This window comes from Sorex araneus, chromosome X, assembly GCF_027595985.1.
Source record: "Sorex araneus isolate mSorAra2 chromosome X, mSorAra2.pri, whole genome shotgun sequence".
NCBI classification, from domain to species: domain Eukaryota; kingdom Metazoa; phylum Chordata; class Mammalia; order Eulipotyphla; family Soricidae; genus Sorex; species Sorex araneus.
Window position 1 is genome coordinate 87,094,387 of NC_073313.1, and position 17,998 is coordinate 87,112,384.

Genomic DNA, 17,998 nt, shown 5'->3' on the forward strand with positions numbered 1-17,998 from the left:
GGGTTTCTCCTGGCTTTGCACTCAGGGATCAATCCTGGTGGTGCTCAGGGGACCATATGGGATGCTGGGAATCGAACCTGGGTTGACCACATGCAAGGCAAATGCCCTACCTGCTGTGCTATCGCTCCAGCCCCTTCATTGATTTTTTTAAAATTAGGTATTGTAATAAATTTTTTAAATAACTGGAACTTAAATACCATACTACTCTAAATTATTTCCCTACTTTTAACTTTTTATTTTTCTTAAACTTAGTAGGCTCATCTTGTAGATTCTTTTTTTCCCCCTCTTTGGGAAAGGATCATTGCTATGTTGAACTGGCAGTGAGCTGATTCCCCTACTCCCTGAGTGCCTTAGTTTCTCATCTGTAAAATGGAGAAAAAAAATTCTTTTGCCCACCTTCCAGGGTTATCATGGCTAGGGGAATATTGCTCCAAGAAAACTGAAAAATAGAAAGTTGTGCTTTTTATCATTGAGATAGGCAGCTTGGGATGGAATATCACATGGATGAAAGGGTTATAATTTTATTTTTTGAAGGATAATGCATTGTATTCTCTCCCACAGAACGCTTTGACCATCACTGTCCCTGGGTGGGCAATTGTGTTGGAAAGAGGAACTACCGCTATTTCTACCTCTTCATCCTTTCTCTCTCCCTCCTTACCATCTATGTCTTCGCCTTCAACATTGTCTATGTGGCCCTCAGTGAGTATGCACCACAGGGTCAGTTACTGGAAGGAGGGTGGGCCGGACTTTCCTGGGGAGGGGGGAACTTCATCATTATGAGGATACCCCAGGACCACTTAGAAATGAGCAATTTTCTGCCCTTGAGCAGGCTCCCAGACTGTTCACACCAGTCATCCCTGTGTGCTGAGTATCCTGGCCTTATCACTGGCACTCTGACTGGGAACAGAAGCATGGTTACTGCTCTGTACCCAGAGGATATAGTTCCCAAAGCTGAGACTGAATTTTGTGTATATGTATTTGCTCCATTCCTGCCTTAAAGGACCTTCCCTATTCCAGGGGTTATTGAGAAATACCTTTCAGAAGCTCATTCTCTTATTTGGGAGATGGTAGGTATATTTATACCCAAGTACAGATAGGAAAGAGTTTAGGGGGCATTTTATTTTTTTAGAATACTTTAAAAATAATAGTAGTTTAACTGATTATAGTCTGTTTATGGTTTTGATGTACAAAGAAGGGAATGATCTCCATCAACTCAGCTTCCTTGAAAGAGAGGATTTTGTTTCTTTTTTTTTTGGCCACACCCAGTGATGGGCTGGGTCTACTCCAGAGTCTGTGAAAGGCTGTTCCAAGGCTCTGCTCGTTTGTCACTTGTGGTGTTGTTTAAAGACCAGATGGTGTCGGAAATTGAGCCTGGGCCTCCTGCGTGCAAGGCCTGTGTTCAGCCTATTGAGCTCCCTGTCAACTCCCTCAGTTGGATTTTTGAATAAGGGAGGGACATGGATTGATGAGAAAGGTAGTTTCTTGGATATTTCTGATATTCTTCTGTTTGTCAATGAGTATCCCTTCTTTGCCTGGAGTTGGGGGTCTAGGGAAAAGAGAAGATAGTCAGATTCTGACTTCTGTCTGACTCTCTAGTTCAATGCTTGGTCCCACTTCGGAGATAAGACTCCTTTAATCAGGAGAGGATTTTGAAGGTCAGAGTTCTTTGTAAGAACTTGCCTTTTGTCAGTGTATAACGAGGGTTAGAAAGAGAAGGAATTGAGTATGCACTGGGATAAGTATATGTTGGTTCTTGAAGTTACTAATTTTTCTCTCTACTCACATTTTCACAGAATCCTTGAAAATTGGCTTCCTGGAGACGTTGAAAGAAACTCCTGGAACATATCCTTCCTTGGCAACATATCTCTGTGAAGGCCTCTTAGACTACTTTCCAGCATGCTTTCTCTGCAGTTCTCCCACCATCTCATCTTTCAGATGTCAGAGTGTGCCAGAGTCTGAAAAACAATGTGGTTTCAGTGGTAGCAATGAGAATGAAAGATAGCCAGGGCTTAAAGAGAGATCATTTCCTAACCCTCTTTTCCAGTGCTTCCTTCTCTATTGCTTCTGAGTCTAGGCTCGATCTTTGTTCCTCTAGTGGGCTGTATTTTGCCTCCGTATATCTTTTATGCACTCTCTGCAAGTCTTTCCTTCCTGCTATAGTGAAGACTCATTTTTCACTGCAGTTGCACCTTTGAAAAGGAAATTTTTAGGTGGAATTCCTAAATTACATCCAGTCCCCCACCACCACTAGCACTAGCTTTTCACTTGTTATGTTCCTGTTCATTTTGGATGGTTTTTCATTGACAGTGATGGCAAACATTATTTAGCTTTGGGCTCACCATTAGATGTTTGTGTCCCTTTCAAACATCTAATGGTGAGCAAACAGGTAAATAGAATAGAGATAGAGAGCTACATATGGTGAATAAACAGAATTCCTTTACCTTTTAGAAGGCATATACTCAGCAAGTTTAAATGAATTTGTTGTTACATATCAATACTGAGCCATTTCTGATAATATTCTGAGTTGTAAAGATGGTGTAACTGGTGCCATGAGTGTTGGGTGAGGTAATGCTCAAGGCACACATTCCATGGTGTGACATCTTCAACATTCTTTAACACTACCTCACTGTTCTAGAAGTACTCATTTGCTTCTTCACACTCTGGTCTGTAGTGGGACTGACTGGATTTCACACTTTCCTTGTGGCTCTCAACCAGACAACCAATGAAGATGTGAGTTAAGTTTTCTTTTCTCCTTATCATGCAGTTGTCTCCAAGTGTCCTATTTTCTTGGTACCTGCTAGAGATCTGCATCTCCTGGGTCTGGGAAGTAAAGGCTAGCCAAAGCTTCATGTGGGAGATTGTTAAAACACATGTGTAGAAGAGAATGCAGGTTGCTTTGTTTAGAGTTGAAAACCTGTAGGGAATAAGGAAGAAGGGATGGGAGGGTTGGATGGACACAAAGACTTCAGTTGCTCTCAGGCCTTTAAAGCTAGCTGGTGCCTCTGGATTGGATTGGGAAGGAGATTTGTATTGAGTGAATCCTTGCTTTGTAAAAGCCATCAGTGAATCCATCTTCATTGTAGAGAACCAGAAAAAAAAGCATGCAAGTGAAGATTAGTCCCCTGTAGCTTTACTTCCTAGACATTACCATTATTAATGATATGATTTACAATCTTCTAGACTTGTTGATTTTTGTTTATGTGAATATATTATGCATTTTAAACAAAAGTAATATACATTATTCAGCTACCTGCTCATTTCACTCAATTGCAAGAATCTCTTTCCCTGTGACTATGCATATATATATATTTTTTATTGTGGTAAAATATATATATATTATACAATGTGCCATCAACCATTTTAAGTGGCATTAAGTACGTTTATATTGTTATGTTAACAATGTCATCATCCTTTCATTATATTGTTGAGGAATCATCATCCCCATCTATCTCCATAATTACTTCATCTTCCCATGCTGAATTCAGCATAATGTTGAATATAAACTGTCTCTTTTATCTTGCAGATCAAGGGCTCCTGGACAGGGAAGAATCGTGTTCAGAATCCCTACAGCCATGGCAATATTGTGAAGAACTGCTGTGAAGTTCTCTGTGGTCCATTGCCGCCCAGGTACTTTAGAGATTAGAAAATCCTAGGACTCTTTGGAGAAGGATCTCAAACCAAATCTTGTTGCCTGCTTCAGTATTCCTTTGAAATGTATGTGGTGTGTTAGTGTCAAATCGGTTTTCCCATTGATTATCCCTTGGTGCCATATCAACATGAGCTGTGTGCATTGTGCGGGGATGATGTTTATTTGTATGTCATTTGTTTGTTCTTCTGGTTTGTTGAAGAAAAAGTGAATGGAAGATAGTGCTATAATAAGACAGATTATTGGAGGGCAAGTTTTGTTTTCCTGTTTATCCTGCAAGGGTCAGTGGGATGGTGGATAGAAAGCCAAATATGAAATGCTTCAATTTTGTTTTTAGGTTTGAAGTCTCACTCCTGCACATGCTTCAGGCACAAGTGGTTTGGTAGATCCAACCAGCATCAGATGTAGCACTGTAGCACTGTTGTCCCACTGTTCATCGATTTGCTCGAGCGGGCACCAGTAACGTCTCCATTGTGAGACTTGTTACTGTTTTTTAGCACATCGAATATGCCACGGGTAGCTTGTCAGGCTCTGCCATGTGGGCGGGATACTCTTGGTAGCTTGCTGGGGCTCCCTGAGAGGGTTGGAGAAATCAAACCCGGGTCAACCGTGTGCAAGGCAAACACCCTGCCCACTGTGCTATGTATGCAAGATAAATGCCTTAGCCCCCACTACTGTCTCTTGGACCTGTGAAATACATTATTAACAATTCTCTTTCTTTCAGTGTGCTGGATCGAAGAGGTATTTTGCCATTGGAGGAAAGTGGAAGTCGGCCTCCTAGTACTCAGGAGACCAGTAGCAGCCTCTTGCCACAGAGCCCAGTAAGTTTTCCTGACGTTAAGACTTTTAGAATTTTTTTTTAATTTAATTTAATTTTATTTTATTAAATCACCGTGTGGAAGATTACAATGCTTTCGGGCTTAGGTCTCAGTTATACAATGCTGAAACAACCATCCCTTCACCAGTGCCCATATACCACCACCAAAAAAAAAAAAAGAAAACCCACACAGTACACCTCCCATCCCGCCCCCCCACCCCCTACCTTGTAACTGATAAGTTTCACTTTACATTCTGTCTACTTTGGTTACATTCAATATTTCAACACAAACCTCACTATTGTTGTTAGGAGTACCCCACTAGATTCAGACCTACTGTGAAGGACAAATAAGGTCTTGAATTTCTGTACTTTAACAAGAAGTCCAGGGAGATTTCTTCCAGATATTAGATAATTGCAGGCTTGAAAACCCAATCTGTGGTCGTCTTAATATGGTGGCCACCGCGCCCTTCATCCCCGGAGAGAAAGAGGCGAGAGAGAGAAATACCTTTCCCCTCCCGGGCGGGCACGGGGCCGAGGCTTAGTTCTCAGGCTGGAGACATTCTGCGAGGAGTTGCTCACACCGAAAGAGGTTTTGCTGGGTCTGGATTCACGCTTGTACAGCTGCGGAGAGGCCGCACATGCGTGCGGCCCCCAGGATCACATCTCGGCGGTGGGAGGGGCCGGTGCCTCCCACCTTCCCAAGAGCACCCTCGTGTCCTTTTGCTGCAGTTTTTGTCGTAAATCCCATCTGTGGTCGTCTTAATATGGCAGACACCGCGCCCTTCATCCCCGGAGAGAAAGAGGCGAGAGAGAGAAATACCTTTCCCCTCCCGGCCGGGCACGGGGCCGAGGCTTAGTTCTCAGGCTGGAGACATTCTGCGAGGAGTTGCTCACACCGAAAGAGGTTTTGCTGGGTCTGGATTCACGCTTGTACAGCTGCGGAGAGCCCGCACATGCGTGCGGCCCCCAGGATCACATCTCGGCAGTCAAGACTTTTAGAATTTAAAGCTGAGTCAGTGGCATAACTAAGAAGTTTTATATCCAGTTACTCCAACTTTTCAGTTGCTACTGGTATTGCTTTCAGATCATCGTGCCTTTGCAACAGATAAAGATATAGTCATTTCCTTTACATCCTGTGCCAGCCATTATGCTAGGGCTCAGGGTTGAAAAGTACTTGAAAAGGGAAGCATTAGTACCATAAGAAGGGTTAGATAGAGGTCAGGATAGTGGGCTGGAGTTAGTGGTTGGTTACCTTTGTGGAAGAAGACTTCCTCACTAGAACATGCAGATAAACTGTGGAAACTCTTAGCTACATTGCTCAAGGTACACTTGATATAAAATGTGTTCCTGAAAAGTCATTTCAACTCTTATTTTTGATGCTAGCTTCATTGAACTGTTCTACACCATAAAACCCCTGTTTAAAATGTATGATTCACCAATTCAAACTATATTCATAAAGTTGCACAATTATCACAGCAGTAAATTTTATTTTATTTAAAAATTTTTTATTAGCGAATCACCATGGGATACAATTACAGATTTACAAACTTTCGTGCTTGCGTTTCAGTCATACAATGATTGAGTACCCATCCCTCCACCAGTGTCCATTCTCCACCATCAATGATCCCAGTATCCCTCCCAGCACCCCCACTCCCTCCCTCCTCCCCTGCGTCTGTGTCAGGGCATTCCCTTTTGTTCTCTCTTTCCTTTTGAGTGTTGCAGTTTGCACTAGAGTCATTGAGTGGCGATTGTGTTCGATCTATAGTCTACATTTGGTTCACATCTCCCAACCCGAGCTGGTCCTCCAAATACCCCTTACGTGGTGTTCCCTTCTCTGTCTGAGCTGCCTTTTCCCCCAGCATTTGAGGACGGCTTCCAAGCCATGTAATAAACCTCCTTGTCCTTATCTCTACTATTCTTGGGTGTTAGTCTACTGTTCTGTTACTTTATATTCCACGGATGAGTGCAAACTTTCGATGTCTCTCTCTCTTTCTCACTCATTTCACTTAACATGATACTTTCCACATTCATCCATTTATATGCAAATTTCATGACTTCATCTTTTCTAACAGCTGCATAGTATTCCATTGTGTAGATGTACTAAAGTTTCTTTAACCAGCCATCTGTTCTTGGGAACTTGGGTTATTTCCAGATTTCGGCTATTGTAAACAGTGCAGCAATGAACATACAAGTGCAGATGTCATTTCTACTATGCTCTTTTGCCTCTCCAGGATATATTCCCAAAAGTGGTATAACTGGGTCAAATGGGAGCTCGATTTCTAATTTTTTGAAAATCATCCATACTGCTTTCCAAATGGGCAGAACCAGTCGGCATTCCCACCAGTAGTGAAGGCGAGTCCCATTCTCCCCACATCCATGCCGACACTGGTTGCTTTTGTTATTTTGGATATGGGCCAGTCTTTGTGGTGTGAGATGATATCTCATTGTTGTTTTGATCTGTATCTCCCTGATGATTAGTGATGAAGAGCATTTTTTCATGTGGCTTTTGGCCATTTGGATATCTTCTTTGAGAAAGTTTCTGTTTATTTCATTGCCCCATTTTCTGATGGGGTTGGAAGTCTTCTTTTTGTAGAGTTCAGTGAGTGCCTTGTATATCCTTGATATCAATCCCTTATCAGATGGGTATTGGGTAAATATACTTTCCAATTCTGTTGACTGTCTTTGTTTTGGTTACTGTTTCTTTTGAGGTGCAGAAGCTTTTTAGTTTAAGATAGTCCCATTTGTTAATCTCTGTTTCCAGTTGCTTGGCCAGTGGTGTGTCATCTTTAAAGATGCCTTTAGCTTGAATGTCGTGGAGGGTTTTGCCAACCTTGTCTTCAATGTACCTTAGGGATTCTGATCTGATGTTGAGGTCTTTAATCCAATTTGATCTGATTTTCGTACATGATGTTAGGTAGAGATCTGAGCCCATTTTTTTGCATGTAGTTGTCCAGTTTTGCCAGCACCATTTGTTAAAGAGGCTTTCCTTGCTCCATTTCACGTTTCTTGCTCCCTTATCAAAGATTAGGTGATCATATATTTGAGGGTGTGTATAAGGATATTCAACCCTTTTCTATTGGTCTGCGGCTCTGCCTTTGTTCCAGTACCATGCTGTTTTAAGTATTATCACTTTGTATTAGAATTTGAGGTTGGGGAAGGTGATGCCTCCCATCTACTTTTTTTTTTTTTTGCTTTTTGGGTCACACCCGGCGGTGCACAGGGGTCACTCCTGGCTCTGCACTCAGGAATTAGCCCTGGCCATGCTCAGGGAACCATATGGGATGCTGGGACTCGAACACGGGTCGGCCGTGTGCAAGGCAAACGCCCTACCCGCTGTGCTATCGCTCCAGCCCCGCCTCCCATCTACTTTTTTCCCAGAATTGCTTTAGCTATTCGTGGGGGTTTGTTGTTCCATATGAATTTCAGGAGTGTTTGATCCACTTCTTTGAAGAATCTCATGGGTATCCTTATAGGGATCGCATTGAATCTGTACAATGCTTTGGGGGAGTATTGCTATTTTAACAATGTTAATTCTCCCAATCCATGAGCAGGGGATATCTTTCCATTTCCTTGTGTCCTCTTTTATTTCGTGAAGTACACAGCAGTCAATTTTAGAGTACTTATATTACCTTCCCCTCAAACCCTGTTAACACTCTTTTTCCATTAATTACCTCATTCCTATCCCTAGGCAACTACAATCTTTCTTTCTTTCTTTCTTTCTTTCTTTCTTTCTTTCTTTCTTTCTTTCTTTCTTTCTTTCTTTCTTTCTTTCTTTCTTTCTTTCTTTCTTTCTTTCTTTCTTTCTTTCTTTCTTTCTTTCTTTCTTTCTGTTTCTCTTTCTCTCTCTGTATCTGTGTCCCTGTCTGTCTCTGTCTGTGTTTCTCTGTCCCTCCCTCCCTCCCTCAACTCCTGTATTTTTTGGGCCATATCCGGTAATGCTCAGGAATTACCCCTCATTCCTGGCAGTACCTAGGGGACTATATACAGTGCCAGGAATTGAATCCAGCTCAGCTGCATGCAAGGCAAGCACCTTTCCCACTGTACTATCTCTCTAGCCCCAAATTTGCCTTCTTTTACTATAGATTTGATCTCTTGTGCATTTATATAAGTGGAGATAGTGTAATAAGTCATTTTTTTAATTGACTTTTACTTAGCATGTTAAAAGAAGTTTCAAGGCTTATGCATATTCTGGCATGTAGCAGTCCTCTTCTTTATATTACTGAATACTAATCCATTATGGATAGGCCATATTTTGTTTCATTGTTCATTAAGTAATTGAAATTTTGCATGGTTTCTATTTCTTAGTTTCTATAAATTCTTGTTCTGTGAACATTTATGGACAAGGTTGTTTTAATTTTTGTTTGTTTTTTTGGGGGGGGGGCATTTGTGTTTAGGAGTCACCCCTGGTTCTTGGGGAAGAATATGTGTTGCTCAGGATTGAACTGGGGTTGGGTTAGTTGCATGCAAGGCATGTATTTTACCTCCTGTCCTCTCTCTGGCCACATAACCTGAAAATTTTTTCACAGACATAACTCTTCATTTTTCATGCTGTATACCTGCTAGTGAGTTTGCTTCATCATTTGGTAACTCTTAACCATTTTCTCTCTTTTTTTAGGGCTGGAGATTAACCTAGGGCCTCACCCATGTGATCTCCGAGTTTATTTTAACCTTTTGGGGAACTTCTGGACTGGTTCCCAAAGTGGCTGTAGCATTTTATATCCATAGTGTATGAGGGTGCCAATTTAGCAACATTCTTGGCAAAATTTATTTTCTGATATTTTAATTCTAATCTTCATAATTGAACTGGCATTTTGTCACGGGTTTTGATTTGCATTTCCCTGATGATTATTGATGTTAAGCATCTTTTCATAAGCTTTTCAGCTATTATTAGATATTTTGGAGAGTATTCAGATCTTTTTTTTCTTTTGCCATTGTAGCTCTTACATGTAGGTCTTGGAGGTCTTTTTTTAAGTACTGGAGGTCAAACCCTAGGCAAACATGCAGTCTGGCACTGAGCCATCTCCTCAGCCATTTGATTCATTTTGAGATAATTTTATATATGTTGTGACGCAGGGAGTTCAAATTCTTTCTTTTGTATGTGCATATCCAGTTAGCTCAGTACCATATACTTAAAAGACTATTAGTTCTCCATTAAGTTGTCCTAGAACTCATGTCAAAGATGAGTTGACTATAAATATGAGAGTTTGTTGATGGGCTCTCAGTTCCATTCCATTGATCAAGATGTCTGTTCTTATGCCAGTGTCATACTGTCTGGGTTACTGTGGTGATGTAATAAACTTTACACTTACGAAGCTTGAGTCTTCCAATTTTGTTGTATATTAAATTGTTTTGGGTTATTCTGTGTCACTTGAATTTCCATCTGAGTCTTAGTATCAGTTCATCCATTTCTAGGTGAGAGATGATATTGGAGTTGAAGTGTTTGCCCAGTTTGAATCCCTTGCACCATACTTGCTGGGAGTAAACCCTGAGCACTGCAGGGTGTGGCTCCAGAACAAACACAAAACCAAAACACCTTGATAGTTTCTGCAAAGAAGCCAGTTGGAATTTTAATAAGGGTAGCATTGAATCAATAGATTCAATAGTTTGAATTGTCTTTGAGCCATTAACATAAACTGTCTTATGGTTTCAAATCTTCTTTAATGTCTTTCAGCAGTTTTGATAGTTTTCAGTACAAATTTTATTCATAAGTGTTCTTTTTGATGTTGCAAATAAGATTTAAAAATATTTTTGCATTATTCATAGAAAGTCTGTGTAAATACAGTTGGTTTTTACATTTGATATTGTGTCCTAATTCCTTGCTGATCTTATTATTAGTTTTAACAGATATATTGGATGAGGTGACTTTGTTTTTTAAAAATTTCAATTGAACTTTTATAAAGTTGTTCACAGTAACTGATTACATTTAATATTTGAACAACAATCTCACCACCATTACACCTTCCCACCACCATATTTTGAATGTTTCTATCCCTAACCCCAAACCCTGCCCCCAAAGTAGAACCAATGTAATTTATTTTGTATTGCTTGTTATGAATAATCTGCTAAAAATGATCCAAAGAAGTTTTCTTAGAAGAAGGTGTGTAAAGATTGTTGTGTTTCACCCATGAGCAACTAAGCCCTTTTATTAGAAGGCTGGAGCAATAGCACAGCGGGTAGAGCATTTGCCTTGCACAAGGCTGACCTGAGTTCGATTCCTCCATCCCTCTCAGAGAGCCTGGCGAGCTACCGAGAATATCCCGCCCAAATGGCAGAGCCTGGCAAGCTACCCATGGTGTATTGGATATTCCAAAGACAGTAACAAGTCTCACATTGGAGATGTTATTGGTGCCCGCTTGATCAAATCGATGAGCAATGGGATGGCAGTGCTACAGTGCTAGTAACATGTTAAAGATTGAGCTGTGTGTGTGTATAGATATAGATATATATGTAAGTTTAGACTTGTGGTTTAGGCTGATGAGTTCAAATTCTTAATAGTTAGGTAGCCTTCTTAGGCAGAGTCTCTTGCCCCCGTGCCTGTCTTCACCAGGGCCCCTTGGAGCAGGGTGGGTTGAGTTTCCCTCCCTGCTCTGAGCAGAGCCCTCGCAGCCAAAGACCTCTGAAACCCAGCCACAGCCATGCTCAAGGCCCCTCTCCACACATTCGGGACAAGCCTCACACATAAAGGAACCAACAGAGAAACCCAGGTGTGCGGGACCTGGGGCTGAGATCTCCAAGCCTTCTTGGTTCGGGAATGGGCCTGCTCCACCCAGATCCCCCATTTTCCAGTAGCTTGGCAGCCGCACCCAAACACTGCCCCCAGTGCTGTGTAATCCCATCAATGGCCAAGACCCAGAGACTTAGAAAACCACACTCCCCAAAGCATGCAGCTGCATTTGTGGCCGTGCAACCTCTTATAGCCTAGTTCTCCCTCTCAGAGAACCTGGCAAGCTACCTAGAGTTTCCTGCCCACACGGGAGAGCCTGGAAAGCTCCCTGTGGTGTATTCATATGCCAATAACAGTAAAAATGATGGGTCTCATTCCCCTGATCCTAAAAGAGCCTCTAATGTGGCACCATTGTGAAGGATGAGTAAAGAAAGGCTGCTAAAATCTCAGGGCTAGGATGAATGAAGATGTTACTGGGACCCCTCGAGAAATCGACGATCAACGGGTTGACAGTGGTACAGTGATATGTATAATATACACAGTGCTACAGTGCTAGTAACATGTTAAAGATTGAGCCTTGTGTGTATATATGTGTATGTCTGTATATATATGTGTGTGTGTGTGTATGTGGAGTGAAAGTCACCTGTCCCCCTCTGGGTTGCCCTGAATGAAACAGCTGATGTGGTGTTTGGAGGTATCTCTATGGTGTATTGTTCTGTGCTCTCTTTCGAGAGATTTATTGTTTTTATTTAATTTTAATTTTATTAAATCACCATGTGGAAGATTACAATGCTTTCAGACTTAGGTCTCAGTTATACAATGCTGAAACAACCATCCCTTCACCAGTGCCCATATACCGCCACCAAAAAAAAAAAAAAAACAAAAAACAAACAAACCACACAGTACACCTCCCATCCCGCACCCCCACCCCCTGCCTTGTAACTGATAAGTTTCATTTTACTTTCTGTTTACTTTGGTTACATTCAATATTTCAACACAAACCTCACTATAGTTGTTAGGAGTACCCCACTAGAGTCAGACCTACTGTGAAGACAAATGAGGTCGCGCGGCCGCAGTAAAGTTCTGTACTTTAACAAGTAGTGGCCGCGCGGTTTTGAATTTCTGTACTTTAACAACTAAGTCCAGGGAGATTTCTTCAAGATATTGGATCATTGCAGGCTTCAAAACCCAATCTGTGGTCGTCTTAATATGGCGGCCACCGCGCCCTTCATCCCCGGAGAGAAAGAGGCGAGAGAGAGAAATACCTTTCCCCTCCCGGGCGGGCACGGGGCCGAGGCTTAGTTCTCAGGCTGGAGACATTCTGCGAGGAGTTGCCCATGCCGAAAGAGGTTTTACTGGGTCTGAATTCACGCTTGTGCAGCTGCGGAGAGGCCGCACATGGTGTGCGGCCCCCGGGATCACATCTCGGCGGTAGGAGGGGCCGGTGCCTCCCACCTTCCCAAGAGCACCCTCGTGTCCTTTTGCTGCACATTTTGTCGTAAATCCCATCTGTGGTCGTCTTAATATGGCGGACACCGCGCCCTTCATCCCCGGAGAGAAAGAGGCGAGAGAGAGAAATACCTTTCCCCTCCTGGGCGGGCACGGGGCCGAGGCTTAGTTCTCAGGCTGGAGACATTCTGCGAGGAGTTGCCCATGCCGAAAGAGGTTTTTCTGGGTCTGGATTCACGCTTGTGCAGCTGCGGAGAGGCCGCACACGCGTGCGGCCCCCGGGATCACATCTCGGCGGTCGAGATTTATTGTTGAGTCTCTGAATCATAGCCATTAATGAGATTATATGGCACCAGAGGCAGTTTGTGGGAATGACTGCCAAGTCTCGGAAACGGGGACATGGGGAGAGGTCTCCCATTCCCGAATCCATTGATCCTGAAGTTTTCAGCCAATAGTCCGGTATACCTGGGTTTTTTTGCAGATTCACTCATAGGTGAGGCTCATCTGAGCATGTGGAGATTGATGTTGTGCATGGTGGTGAAGTGGAGTTCTGGAGGTTTTTGCTGCCGGGGCTGGCTTCGTTGGGTCAGGGAGGGGAACTCACCTGCCTCCCCTTGGAGGTGACTTTGGATGACAGTGGGCTGTGTTCAGGGCTTACTCCTGGTTTTGCACTCAGGGATTACTCCTGGTGGACCATACTCAGTGCCAGGGAGTAATTTTGGTCAGCTGCATGCAGGGCACTTGTCTTACCTTCTTTTTTGTTTCTCAGTGTCTACCCAGTAACTTTTTATAGGAAGTAGAGCCATTCCCAGCTTTGCTCTGGGTCGACTATGCTCTGTGGTATTGTGGGAAGTGGGGGAGTATACAGTGCTGGAAATTGAGTTCATGATCTTGCTCAGATAGGCATGTGCTCTACCACTTGAACTGTATTTCTGGCCCCTATAAAAGAAATTTTGTCCTCACCTGGCGGTGCTCAGGGTTCACTCTTGGTCCTGTGGTCAGGGATTGCGCCTTGTGGTACTTGAGGGACCATATATGATGCTGAGTATATAGATTTTTATTAGATTTGAACTGTTCCCCTGACCCAATGTCCTACTTTAAGGGAATGCCACTTGTAAAGTAGATAGTGGTCATTGTGCTCTGCATTGTCTTTGCCAAATTTTTGGCTTTTCTTTTTTTAAGTACAGCAAAGTCATGTTTATTGATATTGTTAACCTCATTTTGGATGATAGGATAACTATAACTATTCTGATGTATCTGGTCTTGAATCTTGACAATCTAAATAAGTGATTCTCAGTGAAATGTGTGGAAGGGGGACTGGAGTGATAGTACAGTGGATAGAGCATTTTCCTAGCACGTAGCTGACCTGGGCTCGATCCCCAACATCCCTGAGCACCGCCAGGAATAATTTTAAGTGCAGAGCAAGGAGTAACTCCTGAGTATCACAAAGTGTGATCTCCCACAAAAAATGTAGGGAAGGGTGCAAGAGTAGAATCACTCGGCATTTTCAAAAGACATCATCTGAAGATTTTGCCATCATATTCATTTTGGTTCAGAATCACTGTTCTGGTTATCTTTATATTAAGACAGAAATATGAGTGAGAATTACAGGGTAAGGCTTTGTTAGATAAGTACCTTGCAGCCATTTTGCTTCTGCAAGACCAGCACTAGCCTGTTATAAACCATGTCAGTTAAGTAGCAATAACTTTTGTGAATGGGTAAAGATTTTTGTAGACTTGCCACAGTTCACGAACCAATGCTTGAAATACACCTTTCTTACCTGAAATTCCATTGTGAAAGGTGTGTGGGGGGATGGATATGTGGAATTACTTGTGGTCACTTTTATTATTTTCATGAATAATAATTGAAACATCTGTCCCAGTAGACAAGTAAGTCCAAAAACTCCATTTGTGTTCAGCTGAGAAGATGGCGATAGTCTGGTCTTGGTTCGAAGTTTGGTGTCACTCAAAGACAGTAGATACAAGGGACAGAAGGATTGCCCCATAGCTGGAAGACTGCTTCATGATGGAGGAGAGAAGGCAGATGGAATAGAGAAGGGATCACTAAGAAAATGATGGCTGGAGGAATCAGTCGTGCGGAAAGTAGATAATGGACCAAACATGATGACCTCTCAGTGTCTGTGTTGCAAGCCATAATGTCCAAAAATAGAAAGAGTATGGGGAATATTGTCTGCCATGGAGGCAGGGAGAAGGTGGGAAAGGAAGGTTATACCGGGGATATGGGTGGTGGGGAATGTGCACTGGTGGAGGGATGGGTGTTTGATCATTGTGTGATTGTAACCCAAACATGAAAGCTTGTAACTATCTCATGGTGATTCAATAAAATTTAAAAAACACAAAGTTTGGTGTCAGTAGCTGCATATCTGTGGCCTCAATGTGATTGGTGGGTTCAGAGGAAGAGTTCAGTGTGTGCGGATTGTCTTCAGGTGCATTCTGAGGGAGGGAGCTGTAGTGAATTTTCTCTTTTCCTCTTAGGCCCCGACAGAGCATCTGAGCTCCAATGAGATGCCAGAGGACACCAGCACTCCGGAAGAGATGCCACCTCCGGAGCCTCCAGAGCCACCTCAGGAGGCGACTGAAGCTGAGAAGTAGCCTAGGGAAGAGACTTTTGTGTTTGATTAGGGCTGTGAAAGATGTAAGGGGAGAAGATCAACCTGAGACAGAGAGCAAGTAAGCTGTCCCTTTTACTGGTGTTCTTTGGTTTTTATTACCTAATTGTGTACTGGCATTTTCTTGCTGCAAAGCTTTTGTTTTTAATTGCTGGGCTCAAGGCAGTCATTGAAGATGTCAGTATCCTATGGTAACTGGACAAATGGGTCTCTTAGGCCCTGGCACTGATTTTACATAGCCTCAGCCATGGAGTCCCCTTGAATCCCCCTCTCGTCCTTCCAGATCCCAGCTCTCTTGCTTAGGATCCTTCATTCAATTCTGGGATTTAGGGTTCTTGAAACTGGCTCAATTCCTCTTCCAACTGCTGCATGTCATGAGTCTAGAGGCAGTCATAGAGAACTCTGGCCAAGAATCCTCACGGAATTCTTGGGGCGTTCAGAATTGAAGAGGATGGAGAGCGGGGTTAGAGGATTCTCCTGGCTACAAAGTGCCAACATTGCCAACATATCCTTTCAAGTACGGGGCAGGTAACTTCTACTTGTTGTATTTATTCATGTAGCTTCTCCTTTGTCCCGTTCTGCTCTCTAATACCCAAGGCCCACATTTTTCCAGTTAGATATATGTAAGTAGTAGCTGTAGTAGAGGTAACAATTTACATTTCTCTTAGACTACCTGGAAACTTTTTAATACCTGTGCCATTCTCAGTATGAATTTATGAGATGCCAACGGCATAGACACGCTCTGTCTCGTCTCTTTTCTCATTAGCCCTTTTAATTTTGTTTCCTTTTGACTCTTGCTCCCATCAGGAGCAGAAATGGCAGTAATAAAAGTCTGCACTTCCGGTGGTTCCTTTTCCTCAGAGGAAGCCCGAGTGCTCACTTAAACACTATTCCCTCAGAATCCCTGTGTGAGGCCTACAGAGGCCCTGAATGCACAAATGGGGAAACCAAGGCACAGAGAGGCTCTCCTCTCCTCTCCTCTCCCCCTGTGTCCCCTCAAAAAAAATTTCTAACCAGTACTTCCATTAGGCCTCGGCTAAGTGAGGAGGGAAAGCCCAGCACTGCTGCCCTCCCGGGTAACCCACTCTAAGGCCTTGGCCCATCTCGGGCTTGGTAACCACATCAGGGCTTCTGCCAAGCCCTGCTCTTCCAGCACTTCCACCAGCAGAGTCCTAGAGCCGCTTCATCCTGGGGGTGGGCTGTGGCCCTCAGTCAACTCTGCTCAGGACCTGCTCTATTTCAGGGAAGAAGATTTATGTATTATATGTGGCTATATTTCCTAGAGCACCTGTGTTTTTCTCTTTCTAAGCCAGGGTCCTGTCTGAATGACTTATGGGGAGGGGGGAAATGTAAACCAGAACTTTTAATCTATTTGAAGGTGATTAAACTGTGTCTAATGCAAACTGACTCCCCCCTTTTTTTCCATGAAACACAGTGGGTGTATAAAGGTTTGGTGTGGCAGTGGGGAGTGGGGCAGTGGAAAGGGGTTGCTTGTTACTACACAAACTTATACATTTTCCAGGGGACCCACCTAGGAGAGATCTCCTAAACCCCCCATTGATGAGGACTTCATGCTGACCTGAAGTTCTTATTATGGGCCATGCAGATAGGACTGTCAAAGCACTGTCCAGTGCCATTGAGGTGGAGAGGATTAGGGCATCCCATTTACTTATGAAATTTTTATTAGGATCTCATTTTTTGAAGATATATTCTGTTAATTGCAAATAAGTGTTGGTTATTAAAGCAGACTCATTGTGGTCTGTTCTGGAATTGTTCTATTCGTGATCTTTCATAACTGATGGGATATATTTATTTTAGTTATTTTTTAGTTTTGATTCTTTTTTTTTTTTTGCTTTTTGGGTCACACCTGGCAATGCCAGGGGTTATTCCTGGATCTGTACTCAGTAATTACTCCTGGCGGTGCTCAGGGGACCATAAGGGATGCTGGGAATCGAACCCAGGTTGGCTGCGTGCAAGGCAAATGCCCTGTGCACTGTGCTTTCTCCCCAGCCCCTAGTTTTGATTATGAGCCACACCTGGCAGTGCTTAAGACTTACTCCTGGAAGTGCTCAGAAGTATGAGTGCCAGAGATCAAACTTGTGGTGGCCATGTGCAGGAAAGTACCTTACCTCCTGTACTGTCTCTCTGACCCCTGTATTTCTTTTTTAAATTACCTATGATTGAGAGGCCTTTCCAATGTCTATATCTTCCCAGTTAACCAGAATTAATGGAATTTGTCTGTTCCCAGATGTTTCTCCATTGTCCTGTTTAGTTGGCAAAAGGATTTAACTTGAGGAAGAGAACAGAGAGACTGAGACTCTCAGATTCTTTGACCTTCCTTTACTTTTCCACCTGTTTTTTTTCTTGACTTTAATTTTATCCCTGTAATTTGATTAATGCCAAACTTGGAGAGTTTGGAAGTTATTAGATAGCCCTAGTTAGGGGCCAGAGAAAACAGTACAAGGTTAAGGCTTTTGCCTTGCACACAGTTGATCCCAGTTCAGTCCCTGGCACTGTATAGGTCACCTGAGCACCAGAATGAGTGATCCCTGAGCATCACTGGGAATGGTAAAAAAATAGAGAAGTTATTTTTTTTATTTCTGATATGGAGTATTATGTGAAAATCTCTTATTTCTAGCATGCAGGGTCTTTCTTTTTTGCTTTTTGGGTCACACCCGGTGATGCACAGGGGTTACTCCTGGCTTTGCACTCAGAAATTACCCCGGCAGTGCTCAGAGGACCATATGGGATGCTTGGAATTGAACTCGGTTAGGCCGAATGCAAGGCAAACGC

At 42.9% G+C, this 17,998-nt stretch overlaps 1 protein-coding gene across 3 annotated transcripts in view; it reads left to right on the forward strand.

Annotated features, from left to right (window-relative positions):
- ZDHHC9 (zinc finger DHHC-type palmitoyltransferase 9) overlaps positions 1-16,608 on the forward strand; it is a 54,107-nt gene extending 37,499 nt beyond the window's left edge. For all 3 annotated transcript variants that reach the window (XM_055120854.1, XM_055120855.1, XM_055120856.1), the window contains exons 5-10: positions 562-699; positions 1,794-1,840; positions 2,626-2,730; positions 3,524-3,627; positions 4,371-4,467; positions 15,072-16,608. In XM_055120854.1, coding sequence (XP_054976829.1) covers positions 562-699; positions 1,794-1,840; positions 2,626-2,730; positions 3,524-3,627; positions 4,371-4,467; positions 15,072-15,188 — 608 coding nt within the window. In that variant the 3' untranslated portion in view covers positions 15,189-16,608. The remainder of the gene's footprint in view (positions 1-561; positions 700-1,793; positions 1,841-2,625; positions 2,731-3,523; positions 3,628-4,370; positions 4,468-15,071) is intronic.
- Positions 16,609-17,998: the final 1,390 nt, after the last annotated feature.